The following is a 14,859-nucleotide window of genomic DNA, read 5'->3' as shown; positions in this document are numbered from 1 at the left end:
TTGTGATTCTGGGCTATTGTATGGGATGTAATACAATTCTGACAAAGACACTTTGTATATTTAACCTCATCCCATCCATTATTTTTTTCTTGAACTTGAATGCTTTTACTGGAAATCAGCCAATGACCTTATCCTGCAAACGTATGCACCAGCTGTCTCACTCAGAACAATGAGAAGACCACTTTGGGTAACACTAGAGCGCCTTTGTATTTGGTCTGTTCACAGCATACTGCTGAGAACATGAGTACACTATTCCAAGGATCAGATACGATGGACAATAATTACTTTACAGACAGCCTCTGAGTGCCGATGTAATATTCAATATCATCCAGGATGCACTGTTGACCGATCCAAAAATCCATTGGCCTTTCCCCTAACCTTGTGAACATGTGATATGCAGGTCAGCCCCAGAGAAATGTAAGCACTGTACTGTGAAAATGTATATATATCAAGAAAAGTTCAACCTATCGTACTGTATGTTTCATATTTCATTCCACATCATAGGAGTCGTTTAACAAGCTGTCTATCTGATAGTATTACTAAGGTCAGCCTTATAGCACGGCTGATTGAATTAACATATATCTGGGGTTCACTCACGTGGGGTTGGGCAGATAATCTGTTAAGCACATGCGGGCAATGAAACTCGAGCCCTGTGTGATAATGTCATTGAATATACCTTTTATGGAACCGGACCACATTTCATACCGCACACAAGTGGTTGGGAACAATCTTTTCCAGTATTCCTCATGACTACATAAAGTAATTGTTGTTCTCGTCGTGCCTGGCTAATGGGTTTTTCTTCCCTTCTTTGTGTTTATTTTACAGACTAAAGAAATCACCTTCCAACTACAGGAGGATTTAATGAAGGTCCTAAATGAGCTTTACACAGTAAGTAGTAGTGGCTTCCTTAATTCTATTTTACTTATTATACTGCACTTCCTGCTGATGCTGAAACCTCTATTAATGCTCTGGATCTTGCTCAAATGTTATGTTAAATGTTAAAAGGTTTTGTTCGCCCTATCTTTTGAAGCTTCTTTCAAGCCCTCCATACCAGAGTTTTCCTTGATAAACATGGTGATTACCTTCACACTGTCTATTAAAGACTTAACTGGGCTCACCAAAGCCTTATAGGGTAACCAGCTTATATGTTGGCTGTGTTTTGAGTAAATGTCCCCTTTGGGCTCTATATCTAGATTTCCAAGCAGCATGGAATTATGTGTCTAGAAATGTATGTATGTATGTATCGATCCATCCATATTATTATCCATTCGATCCCACTGGGTCAGTTTGCAGCATGCATGCTGTGTTGAACTGGTTTATAACCTTCTATAGCATTCAGAAGTAGTGGCAGTTGTTCAAAACCCAACAATTGGGCATGTCACATCAGTAGCATATTCAAAGAGGCATTAACAGTGTGAATGCTAGATGTGCATCTATTAGTTTGAGCGTCTGGAAGCTGAGCTGGGTGTGGCGGAGGCACCATTAAACCCAACACATTTCCACGTGTTGGCCTCTCCATGCATGCATTGAGCTGGTCTCCACAGGGGATATTATAGCAGGGATGGGTTTGACAGCTCACCTTCACTTGCGGAAGGGAGTGAGTGTAATTTGCCCTTCGTAGAAACTGTGTGTGTGTGTGTGTGTGTGTGTGTGTGTGTGTGTGTGTGTGTGTGTGTGTGTGTGTGTGTGTGTGTGTGTGTGTGTGTGTGTGTGTGTGTGTGTGTGTGTACAGTCTCAGCTCAGTTTGCCTATATAGAGTCACACTAGCAGATGAAAACCCTCGGCCTTCCACCGGCTCCGAGCTCGAGACGCGTGTGACTCGGGCTCAATACGTGTCACTCCCTTAACCGCACCCCCACACAGATTTGACCTTGTTTGGCCTCTGAAAACACACACACACACACACACACACACACATGCACGCGTGCCTGGTGTGTGCGAGTCACCATTGCATCAGAAAAGCCACAGGTCCTTTGTGGGTCACCGCCAGTTAAAATACAGCCCTGATCCAGCTCTAAATGTGTCCTTCTAAAACGAGCAAAGCAAACACTCGCCGGCCGTCGCCTGCAGACGAGCCGGGGCAGAGCTGACGACAGGCCCCAGGGTCATCCACCCAGAGATCCACCCACTCTGGGGTTCGGTAGTGACCCCGGACTGAAGAACGGGACCTTCTCTCAAACAAGTTTGGTTCGATTTTTTCATCCACACAAAAAGGAGGCCTAACCCTAGCCCAACATGAGGGGAGAAATGGGGTTGGACGATGAGGTGGGCGGGGTTTGGGCTTTCGTGTAGACAAGTGTGGATTGAAAATAAACAAGAGTGAGGCTGGAATAACCAGGACTTGGTTCATTCCAGGTTAAACCACCGGCAGACTGGCCTTGCCTGTTTGTGATTGTGTATTTTTGCAGCAGACAAGGCGACCATACTTGTTCAATGTGTGTTATGTGGGACCGAACGCTGCAAAGCCTTCCTCTATAAACGCCTCAGGAACTCATTTTAGACAAGGAAACAAACGTCAACCCTGCCTGAAACCATCTCACTGCAGCCATTATCTTTTGTTCAAAGTGTGATTTTCGGTGTGTCCTCGGACCAAATTGTTTTACGGAGCAACACGAGTCCCAGGTTAGATTGAGCCGTCAGCGGGTGGGTTTTTATTATTTTTTGAATTATTCGTCAGACACTTCAAAAAGTGATGGGTGCAGTGAGTAAGAAACATGGTGTCAATCTGTTAAATAGAACAATTTTAGTTAATTAATATGGTGTTAACATGTTTTCTAATTGATAATTTTAGAGAACTGTGCCGTTTTAAAACCAATAAACGAATCATTCTCCTATCCTTCCCTTTCCAACGGCCTTCCTCCTCCTTAGGCACACTGACTGCTCCAACTTTCTTTGCTTTTCCCATCTTCTCTGTAGGCTTCTCATGAGGTTTTTATTCTGCTGTATAACTCCCGTTTGCCCGCTAGCCTACCACCACTGGAGCTTACAGATGCATCATCCTGTATTTTTAAAGCCTTGCAGAGTCCTCTTCGTAACAGTTCTGTGTCAAGCCCGGGTCTGTGTGTTCTCTGCCCGGATCGCTGTCCCCTGTTCGCTTAATGATTCATCTCTTAACGCAACGGCTCTCCCCCGGTGCCTGGCCGCCTTCCGTTGGGTTTGTGGCGATGAGCTGGATTTAGAAGTTTTGAAGCATATTGCTCATTCAAAACCACATTGTTTGCATTGTAAGCTACCTTCTATGAGGCGGCTGAGTCACATCGTAATGGAATCATCAACTTTGGGCTAATCACAGACTCTCCTCTCCCCCCAACACGCGCGCACACACACACGCACACACACACGCACTTCCCAGACGTGTGTCTAATGATAATGAGTCAATCCTCAGGAAGTCTCCAGAAGCAGCTGATGCATTTCCCAATAGGCTGCAGTTTCTGTGCCTACTAATGGCCACATTGGCTCAGGGAAGCCGGTGTGATGCTGGGAAATAGACGTTTCTACTTGAGTAACAAACAAAGAGTTGAGTGGCTGTCCCACACATGCGTCTAATACTTATTGAAAGATGTATGCTTCGGAAAGGAATATTGCCCACATCTCTCACTTAAAATCTGTAAATAAATTAGACGCCAATTAAAAATAATCTGCTCTTATTGGTCACCAGAGGAGGTGATTGTTTTGTAGTAAAAGGTTCCACAGAAGTCCTTTTTGGGGTCTATTTCTGGAGCCTATTTCTTCATCCCATGTGGAAAATTCCACCTCTGTCTCGGAACCCCCCCATTTTAAACCAGCCTGTAGACCCACTGGCTCTCCGTGAATCAACTGTACTTCCCAACAGAGAAATGAAAGCAACACGACATATTTAGCTGCGGTGATTTGTGGCATGCTAGGGCCATGTGACGGGGGGCCCCCTCCCCCCGGCATTAAAATCAAATGGGAGTGAAAAGAAACGGTCTTGGACTGTGGTTGAGGGAGAGAGTGACGGCCGGTGGAGGCAGGGGTCAGACCACTTCACTAACGAGAAGGTGGGCGATATGATGGGGCCCTTTGTTGTGGTTTTTAAAGGAGAACCGCGACCTCCACATGGGTATGAAGGATCAGACTTCCTGTTATTCTGACCCTCCCCCATCGGTTTCCTCTCACTGTAAAGGACCTGAGGTTACATCCTACGGTTTATTTTCATATGGATGAGAGAATATATACCAGTATCACTCTCCATACCACTTCATTACAGATCCAATAATTAGATTGGTACTATTTTCTACAAGCTACTAGGTTATAAAGTATCTTGGTGTGCTCAGCATATCTACTAAAACTATCTATTTAGTAGATAGTTTTTGGGGGCAAATTTCAGACCCGAGACCCATACTGAATACCGTATCTGTGATCACTCCCCAGCTTCTTCTGACCTCTTGTAACGTGTCTGTGTAACCCTTCTCAGGTGATGAAGACCTACCACATGTACCACGCCGAGAGCATCAGCTCGGAGGGCAAGCTGAAGGAGGCGGAGAAGCAGGAGGAGAAGCAGATCGGTCGGGGCGACCCGGTGTTCAGCATCCGCATGGAGGACAAGCACCAGCGCCGCAGCTCCGTCAAGAAGATCGAGAAGATGAAGGAGAAGGTAGCCCGCCGCCGACTCATCGACCTCCGTGTTACACGACACCCCAGCTAGACTCGGGCCTCGTCACTTTGACGTCAAACGTGGGACGCAGGAAGGAACTGCTTTAAACTGCAAACAAGGCTTGAAAGTATGAGCGGTCGTTACTGTACTCTAAGGCTCCGTCGGGACGCAGGGATGGGAAACACATTGAGTGCAGTCACGGCCAACTGCTAGGAGGACAGTGGACTGTTTTTTGTTAGAGATCTGTGACAGATGATTTAATGGAATGATATTCCGTTTTATTTTTTCTCACGATACTTCCTGGAATGCCGTGTGTGTGTGTGTGTGTGACTCAGTGAATAGTGACTAACCGCCATCTGCTTTTAGGGTTGGGAGGAAGTGTACAATATAAACCGATAGGCAGCATCTCAATTTAACTCCAGCGTTTATTTTGCCCCTCGTTCCATTCTTGTACATTCAGTAATAGTGTTGATTGAGCTCATTTCCGATGATTATGTCGTTTGAGCTCTCCAATGCAAGACGCAACGTAACCATGAAGGCGTAATCACTTGACATCAAGAATCACTGGCCCATTTAAGTCATTATTTCTGTCTCTCTCTGTACATGTTGCTAATTCTTTCCCTGCGTCTCTATTTAGCGCCAGGCCAAGTACTCGGAGAACAAGCTCAAGTCCATAAAATCCAGGAACGAGTACCTTCTGACACTCGAAGCCTCCAACTCCTCCGTGTTCAAATACTACATCCACGACTTGTCGGATCTAATCGACGTGAGTATACGCGACCCGGTACTCGACTCGCCTCGATCTTAACGCTTTGCTCGAATCTGTGCTACTTCCCTGAGCCGCTGACTGCAAAAAAGGCTTTGGAAGCTGGCGTTGTGTATAACAACCTCCCTACACCTCATTAGCAGTCTGTCAGCTAGATTAGCAGCCCCCCCAGTCTACGCTTCCACATGTGAGGAGAGTGCTCGCACTTTGAAGGAGGCGTGCTAGGGATCTGGCGTACATAAACCAGGCCGCTTGCTGAAGACCCGGCACATTCTCACCACCACCACCACCACCAAGCTTCTGAATGTTTCTTTTCATCACCTCCCATGCACTTCTCGGGAGGTTTTTATTCCACTCTCTCTCTCTTGTGCTAAAGGCATCTCCTCACGCCTATCGAGAGCATTTTTTATGGAAACCACGGTTGAGGAGGAATGTGTTGCGTTTAGCAGGGAATGCGAGCAGGGATCAAATACTCCAGACTTTAGGATAGATTTGTAAAGAAAAGGTGATATTTTTTTCACTTGATCTTTCACATTGTACCCTCATCAGACTTTTGTAGGACGTGGTCTCTTAGGTTGTGAGGAAGAAAATGGGACTGAAATTGTGTTACATGTTCCTATATTGTGGGGTCTGTTCATAACCGTTCCTCTTATAACGGGTCTGCTGCCTGGGGTTAGCATTCCATGTGAGGGTTAGGGTTAGGGAGAAGGAGAGATTCCACCTGCGTTCAAGGTCTGGTTCTGTTTGGAAGTTGGGTTAGAGTGGAAGTGATTGGGTTCTTTTTATGTTTGTTGTGTGGACTTGCAGGCACGGCGTACACAGTGGTTTCTTATTGAATGTTGGCCTCAATGGTACAAAAGATGTGTGTGTGTGTGTCTGTGGTTTTATGGAGCGCGTGGTCTGTGCAGTTGTTTTATCACCATTGCATGTGTGCACGTTTGTGTGTGTGTGTGTGTGTGCTTGTATGAGGGGACTATGGAGAAGGCCCTAGTTATTAGATAGGAACTAGAGGTAACATTTGTTGATGTAAGATGGAACACTGTACTACTATTACAGTAGAAGAACACCGTATGTATCCCTACAGGAAGGTCATTCATTTGAACAATAAAGTCGAAACCCCAATCAATATGGGTAAATCACGGAAGTTTCCAATAAGTGAATAATCCAATAAATAAAATAAAAAGTACAGGGCTCCAAATCAGACAGCCTGCTGCATCAATTCTAGTACTCAGATTGTACACATTAAATGAACTGTATATTTTCAGAATACTATCAGTATATATTTGGAGTTCTTATTCCTTTCAATTCGTTTTTTTTTTGGTTTTCCTTTAATTTTCCATCCCATGGTTTGCTCTCCCCGCATTTCCTGTGTGGGACCAAAAACAGTTCTGGTTTCCACCCCTGTTACTCATCACCGCCTCGCCCCCTCCCCCGCTCAGGGCTGCGACCTAGGCTTCCACGCCAGCCTGAACCGCGCCCTCAGGACCTACCTGTCGGCCGAGTACAACCTGGAGACGTCCCGCCACGAAGGCCTGGACATCATCGAGAACGCCGTGGACAGCCTGGACCCCCGCAGCGACCGCCAGCGGTTCATGGAGATGTTCCCCTCCGCCTTCTGCCCCCCGCCCAAGTTCGAGTTCCAGCCTCACATGGGAGACGAGGTATGAGAGGAGCTCCGCTTCAATCGTGTGTCAGAGTTGATCCTCAGCCTGGGAACCACATGGGTCGGCGTGGCCCCTGTTTTTATTTTCTCTGGCATGTGCGTCTGGCCCCGCTCCTGTTCAGACAGATCCCCGTCAGCACTGGCCCCCGGGTCAGGGCCAATTACAACCGCTTATCTAATATTGGGCCGCTTTGGTAGGACGTCAGCACCCTATGAGTTTTTCATAAACGACCAAGATATTTTTTAGGAATTTTGGTAGAGGACAACATATGTAAACTAGCCTCTTAGGCTAACTCTGGCTCACTTACAGTTTGACTGTTGATGAGAGAATAAACCAAGAAAGAAATAAAAATAGATGGCCGCCACTGATGTGTCACGGTCCATTGCTCTGATTGGTTGTAGATCTATCCAGTTGCGTCCCGAGGCATTTCGGTCCGCTCGTGTTGATAACGTACTATGGAAGTCTAAATTAAATGAGAGGTTCCGGCCTGCGTTTGTGAATTGGTCTGCCGTTGTCGGTCAAGTGAATTCTTGTAGTCTAAAAGCGATAGGTTCATTGCTGACTGTTACAATGCTCCACATGCAAAACAGTCGCACATACGTTTTGAACTTTATGAGACGGTATAAATACGGAGGTTCATGGCCTCATCTGCTGCTGGATTGGTTTTAACAGCGAACCCTGACCCTCGTATCGCTCCAGTCAGCTCAACGTGCCATTAAGCCTTCTGTCCCTCCCCCGCCAGCTAGCTCCGTCAACACTGATGTCATGTAATTGAAGTCATCGCTATTCTCTCATCACTCTCCCTGCATGTCGATTCAGGTCAGCCCGTGAGAGGTCTGATCCGGCGTGCTGCTGTTGATTTCGGTGACCTACGGTGACCACACGTCCAGACTTGTGTCCTTGTGTTTTATCTCTCCTCTGCAGGTGTGTCAGATCTCTTCACAGCCGCCCATCAACGGAGAGCTGATACTCCGCTTCCAGCAGCTGCAGTCCCGCCTGGCCACCCTCAAGATCGAGAACGAAGAGGTGGGGTGATGCCGTCGCATGTCCTCCGAATGTCTGCATGTTTTGAGGAGGTAGGGCTGTCTTTGAGGCACAGACGACTCGAAGCTTCCCCAGGCTACAGAACCACACGGCTCTCCGCTCGCTTGTCGTAAGCCTGCAGCTAGCGACGGCTAATTGTAATCAGTATGGCCTCCCAGGGTGTGCAATCCACAGTGTCTGAAGTATTTTTCTAATATGGATGTACCACTGCTCTGTGCTTGTGACACAACACTCAGTAGTCCTGGACCCATCTGTGTAGGTCACATTTCTCAAGGTTGGTTTTTTCACCAATGCATCAGTGGAGGAGGGCGGTGGGGAGGTTGCGTTTGGACGCCACAGTTTTGCCTTCCATCGGGAACACCTTGCCCTGCTTGCAACGTGTGCTTGTCCGCAATGCATCTCTCGCTCCTCTCTCACAATCTCTTGCCTCTCTCACTCTTGTCTCTATTTCTCATGCTTGATTGAGTTGCACATGTTGCTGTTTTCTACGTATTGCCACGTACATGGCTTCGAATATCAAGCACAGTGTAGAGTAGAAAATAATATTTTTGCCAAGTTAACGTTAAACACACCTCTATTAACAGCTTATTGTCTTCCAGTGAACGTCTGGAGGGTAGTTTTACATATGACATTGCATGGGGTGTATATGAACATGCCTGTGTTACAGGGCAGATACTAGGTACTGTGTTCTGTCTGTGGCTGTCACATCCAGTACTCTAGTGTCGACGTTCGAGATGCAAGTGTAACAGAGTGTACTCCCTGTACAGTACCTTCCTGTCCGCCTTGCCTCATTCCTTTGTTTGTTGTGCTCTGGGGCCTTGCGTTTTAGTGCGTTGTTTGGTATTGTGTTGGGTAGTATATCTTTGGCCCAGATGGTGTCTTCATAGTTACTGCAGACTGCACTGGGCCCCGGAAAACAAACAAGTGTGCGGGGGTGTGGGTGTTGGTGTCCGATGCGGGTGATGGTTGGTGGGTGTGTGTTTGTTTCATTGTTTATGAGCCTTTTGGTTTGTGTGTGCGTGTGTGATTCAGTTCGTGAGCACGCTTGTCTGCTTTTCTGTGTCCGTGTCGATGTGTGTGAGTGTGTCTGCGCTGTTGTCTGCTGGTGTGTTTGCACATGCGCGGGTGTGTGCAGTGTGGCCGTGTGCGCGTGCATGCAGGGCAGTAGGAAGGCGAGCCGGGCTGCTCAGTGTCCTTGTCCGCCTGCCTGTGTGGAGCGGATGTCCTGGAGGGGTCAGAGCGGGAGAGCACTGCTGCTCTGTACCAGCAGCACCAGATGGCCCCCCCCCTTCCTGGGCCCCACACACGTACACATCCGCGGAGATAAAGGGGGGGTTTCAAAGGGGCTGGGACGAGGTCCTACGAGCACAAGATCACAATCACGTTGAGCCAACGACGACATTGCTGCCGGAGAATGAATGCCGCATTCAGGAGTGGGCAGGGGACTTGGGTCTCTTGTGGGGCACATCTTTGGGTTGGTTCAGTTAGGGGGGTCACTAGAACTCATTCTCCCCTGGGACAAACCCGGCCATGATCACTAAGTACACACTTTTTGTGTTCTTTGTTTATATTTTATTGAGAGAGGCAGTCAACATCTATCGATGGATCATTTACATAATATTCTAGTTGATGTTTGTCTTCAAATATCCCCAACACAAGCCGGTTGTTTCTCTGAGCAATAGCTGTCAGGAGATGTAACAAGTGAACTTTATGGATGTACTCCAGACTTTCTGCAATAAACCTGATGCAATCGAAGTCAAGCTCCCATCTAGAAAGTGTGTGTGTGTGTGTGTGTGTGTGTGTGTGTGTGTGTGTGTGTGTGTGTGTGTGTGTGTGTGTGTGTGTGTGTGTGTGTGTGTGTGTGTGTGTGTGTGTGTGTGTGTGTGTGTGTGTGTGTGGTTGAATATCACTGTGGGGTCTGTTGAATATAAATGCCCAGTTTTTATCATTCTTATTCGTGCTGAGCCCATCCCCTACATTTTCCTAGCAAAATAAATAATAATGTTGGATCCATGGCAGGGGGGGGGGGGGGGGGCTGGGCAGAGCCACACAGTCTGTCTCTTTAAGGAAAGATCCTGGTTGTCATTAGTCCCACGGTGAACACTGTTGCCTACTGTCGTCTGCTCAATAATGGATAGGAGAGCAACAGCTTTGTAGCTGGGAGCCCCTCTCTGGCTGGCACGGGTCCTCACCCTCCATACCACAGCAGCTGGCCCCAGTGGGCTGTACTGAACCCCCCCCCCGCCCCCCCATTTTACTATGAGCGTGTACGTCACCTACATGTAGTCTGATCCGACCCAGAGAGGGGGTGGGCTAGTGTTCCAGTAAAGGGCGTCTGACTCCCATCTTAAAGGTCTAGAGTTCAATCCCCATTGTCGGCATCCAAATCTGTAGGCATACTCCGGTGATGAAACGCTGGAGTAAATATTGTATCTTTGCCCTTGGTGAAGCTCCATAAAGACGCTGCTCTGTGTGCAACTTTGGTCTGAGAGTGTTCCGTGCTGCACAGAGTTGAAAGGCAAACATCCTCCTGGGTTTTTGTCCTCTCCTTCTTTCACCACAGGTAATCACCACTTGAATACCAACTGTCACTCGGTGACAGGAAGGCAATCATATCCTTTTATTATGTGCGCCGCGGCCCTCTTTAGCTGTCATTCGCTGTGTCTTAACTTGTAGCGTGTGTCTTTGTCTCAAGACCGCGCGGGGGGGGGGCGAGGTTCGCCCTACCGCTTTTGGTGTTCAGGTGTCTTGAGCGGGATGAGTCATGGGGTCAGCCAGATGAACAAACACAACCTAATCCAGTCTTGTCTCGATGCGCGCAGCTGTTACATGTACCAAAACAAAAGATTTTCTCTCTGGCCTTTGTCCTTCATGCGGTCATTGCTGACTCGCTAATGACAAAGAAGAATGCGCCGTCGTTGACTGACACGCTCTCTAACTTCAAACCAATCTTTAGACATAAAATTACTCTAGGAACAATTTAGGGTTGCGCATGGATGGTAAAGGTTGTTTCTAGCTGGGGTCTTTTACTTATCTTGGCTAGTATTGAAAGTGAGCACCTCTTAAAATGTAGATCATACTTAAAATGTAGATCATAGTTGATATCCTATCTACAAACCAACCACGTCACAGTACAAAGTACACAAATTGTTGTGTTTGTTTAGAAATTAGGATAATGCAGGGATGTTTCTGAAGAATCAACAACATGCCGGTCTCATTGTGGTTAGCACAAGGTACTATGTGAAAGCCGACAAGGATATCTATTACTTCTCTTCTCCCCTGGACATCCCCCCCAACCCGTCTTTTCTCATATTGAGAAACGCATTAGTTCGTTCTCCCTGCTCGTCTGCGACTACTTCTCTAAAAAACGCCTTTTTGTCTAGCCTTATTATAAGTTGCACAATGCCCCGGCGTGCAGCTTTGGCCCGCACGGCTTCCTCAAAGTAGCGCCGGGGCACGCTTGGCCAGGCCTTGACGTTTCTTTGGTTTTTCTCTGACAGGAGAGTGTGGATGCATTCTAAAAGGCCCGGGGCTGACGCCTCCCACTCTGTCCGTGTTCTCTAGTCCCATGTAGAGTTCCGGGGGGGAAAGCCTTGTCCTTCTTTAGACTGCTGCATTTTTTACCTTTTTAGAGCGCTGGATACAAGAGTGTAGAGGAGAGGCCTTCATGTTTTAGAGTGCCCTGTGATGGACACTTTAACGACAGGGCCCCCTCCCCGGGCTGAGGCTGTGGCATGCTGCGTAACGCTACAGTTCTCTGTCGGGGCTGCAGATGAGGCTGCAGATGTTATGCCTGGGTATCTTATACATACATTCATATATATTACAATTCGATAATATATGTTTTTATGTGATCAAAATCGGAGTCATTGTTTTTTACGGAAATGGTGAATACATCATTATTCACTTTTTCAAATTGGTTAGAGGTCTGACCAATGATATCTGATAAGCTGATCCTGAAACTTTGCAATTAATGTATACAAAGAAATTGAGTTACAACTCTGCAATTGCATTATATGCGTTTTCTTTTATGGGCAGTAGGCACTGCAGCATATGAATTGAATCCAATCATACGCTAAATCATGCATGCATAAACACAATCACCACGATGACTATCGTCTGAACGCGGCGGCCCTTAACCCCCCTTCGTGTCCTCCCTGGGGTCCTCAGATCAAGAAGACGTCGGAGGCCACTCTGACCACCATCCAGGACATGGTGACCATCGAGGACTACGACGTGTCCGAGTGCTTCCACCACAGCCGCTCAACCGAGTCGGTCAAGTCGGCGGTGTCGGAGACCTACCTCAGCAAGCCCAGCATGGCCAAGCGGCGGGCCAACCAGCAGGAGACGGAGCAGTTCTACTTCATGGTGGGTGGGGGGTTAACGCGTGGCGCCAGACGCTCCAGAGAACTATCCAGGGGAGCTGATATCTAGAGTCAATCATGTTTGCGTCCAGGCTCATCATAGACGATGCATTTGTGAGAGCCTTCCAAATCGTTTTCTTTAAATGTTTTATTGAATATCCGGTTCTTTATATCTGGTTTGGTTAATCAATGTATATGAAGAAGATACAGGAGCAGTAGTTTTGCGCATCTCAGTGAAGAGCGAAAAGAAAGATTTGAAAACGGGGAAACGTGTGGTCGGGACAGTAATGTATTTCACGTGACCATTAAGTAAGAAGGAAGATCAATGGGTCGGTGTGCTTGTGGTAGCTCATGCAAGTAGCAAATGGAGGTCAACCAAGGCTGAACATCATGAAATCAATTATGTAGTGCTTTATTTATTAATCAGAGAATAACACAGAACAAACAGCGTGCCGAAGCTAAGCTCCCCCCAAAATACCTCTGCTTTGCAGGGGCCAAAAATGTGTCCTCTCCGATTGATGGAAACTGTCTGATTGAAGAGAAGGAAAATGAAAAAAGAGGCTTTGATGGGACTCTTGGCAAGTCCCTCCCTGGCCGCCGGATGCCTTATCGCAGATTGCTTTCTTAGAGGCCCGGTCGTCGGACAGCCCCAGCCACTGGTGTAATTACTCTCAACTCTCCACAGAAATTCCGGGAGTTTCTGGAGGGCAGTAATCTCATCTCCAAACTGCAGGCCAAACATGACCTGCTAAAGAGAACGATTGGAGAAGGTACAGTCACCGCCGCATGCGCTTTGCTTCCACGGATAAATCTCCTTCACCCCGCTCCTCTGTTGTAACCTTCCTTTTTATCCCCCCCCCCCCCCCCCAAAATGTTCCTCCTTATCTCTTGTTCTCCTTCGATTTCACTTGACGTTTTCTTGTAAGATTCCTAAATCACAGCCCTGATCATTTCGTTTTTGGGAGAAAGTTGCGGCGGTTTTGTGATTAACATATTCTCCTTCTCGGAACAAAGCTTGCGTCTGGTGTGATGAAGGAACAAACTCTGAGGAAATAATTACTCAGACGGCGGCTCTCGAAGGGACAGGTCCCAGAAAAAGAAAAGAGGAAGCAATCAGACTTTACGAGAAAGCGAGCCAGAGCTGAAGGGGAACGGCGGCGTCGTATTATCCGTCGTAGTGATCGATTGCCACCAACTTAATGGACTCCCTGGCATTAGCAGGCCAGCGCTTGTGGCGCCCCCCCCCCCTCCCCCCTTGTTCTCCAACCGGCGGGACGGCCTCCAGGGTCGTCCAGGCCGAGTCGACGCCCAGCACGTGTCACATGCGGTCATCGTCACGGTTATGGGACGGGCCCGTAGCGGCGATCTCCACGGTCTCCCAGAGTCCCGGGCCAACAACGTCAAGAGGATACACCCTCGTCGGTTATAGGCTTGGCGCGCTCAGACAGACGGGTCATATCCTGTAGGCCTCACATCGTTGGCACTAGGTCCTGGTCCTCACTTGCGTCGTTCCGACGGTGACTTCCCCTGATCACAATGCGTGCGTGCGGGTGTGCCGAGGCCACCCAACTGGGTCAGTGTTGACAGTTGTAAACACACAGCGTGATTCATAATTAACAGTTGCGTTGGTCAGCGTATGAGAGGGCCCGGCTTCATAGTAGTGTGTCTGTGCGCTTGGCTAGCGGTTCACTCAAGAGGACGTGGACAGATGTGGACAGATGGCAGGGTGTGCACTGCTTCTTCAAGTGTGTGCACACCGTGCACCGCGGTGGTCCTCGGGGAGGGGTCCTGGTCTGGGTCCTGGTCCTGCCTTCGAAAGCCTAACACTGTCCTCTCCTCCTCTTTACAGGTCACAGGGCTGACTACATGACCACAAGGTAAACACGCACACGCGGCACACACAACCCACACACACAGGCACACGCGGGCTCACACGTGCACATGCACCCGTACAGACACACACACACGCCCGACATACGAACCTGCGCACAGAGGCACACTCATGCAGAGGCACACGTGACTAGTTCAGGCACACTGACTAGTGACTAGTTCAGGCACACATACACACTCACACACTGGTTCAAGCACAAACACAAATTCACGCCAAACGCTTACACAAGCACAGGCACACACGCTTACAACGTTCATATGTGCATCAGTACCTATTCACATATGTTCTATGTGTTTGTTCGTATGGAATAACATTTGGATTGAGCCATGTGAGCTCAGCGATACTAGGCGTCATCATCATCATATGCATTTCTCGTTCACCATTAAAGAATGATGCAGTAACCTCCTTATTGTCCAGTGCTCTATTGTCATGTTCTCATCATATAGCCCGGCCCTAGCCTTCATGGTGTGCTGTATCTCACAGTCATCATGGTAGTGCTCAGAGCACAGACGTCA

The 14,859-nt window shown here is 48.0% G+C and overlaps 1 protein-coding gene across 7 annotated transcripts in view; it reads left to right on the top strand.

The window, feature by feature from the left end:
• srgap1a (SLIT-ROBO Rho GTPase activating protein 1a) overlaps positions 1–14,859 on the top strand; it is a 71,170-nt gene that overhangs the window by 33,868 nt on the left and 22,443 nt on the right. For all 7 annotated transcript variants that reach the window (XM_056598232.1, XM_056598230.1, XM_056598233.1 and 4 more), the window contains 8 exons: positions 826–888; positions 4,436–4,615; positions 5,253–5,381; positions 6,821–7,042; positions 7,970–8,071; positions 12,260–12,457; positions 13,139–13,223; positions 14,303–14,330. In XM_056598232.1, coding sequence (XP_056454207.1) covers positions 826–888; positions 4,436–4,615; positions 5,253–5,381; positions 6,821–7,042; positions 7,970–8,071; positions 12,260–12,457; positions 13,139–13,223; positions 14,303–14,330 — 1,007 coding nt within the window. The remainder of the gene's footprint in view (positions 1–825; positions 889–4,435; positions 4,616–5,252; positions 5,382–6,820; positions 7,043–7,969; positions 8,072–12,259; positions 12,458–13,138; positions 13,224–14,302; positions 14,331–14,859) is intronic.

This window comes from Gadus chalcogrammus, chromosome 9 (genome assembly GCF_026213295.1).
Source record: "Gadus chalcogrammus isolate NIFS_2021 chromosome 9, NIFS_Gcha_1.0, whole genome shotgun sequence".
In the NCBI taxonomy this organism is placed as follows: Eukaryota; Metazoa; Chordata; class Actinopteri; order Gadiformes; family Gadidae; genus Gadus; species Gadus chalcogrammus.
The sequence above is the reverse complement of the archived record's forward strand: the minus strand, read 5'-3'. Positions and strand labels throughout refer to the sequence as shown.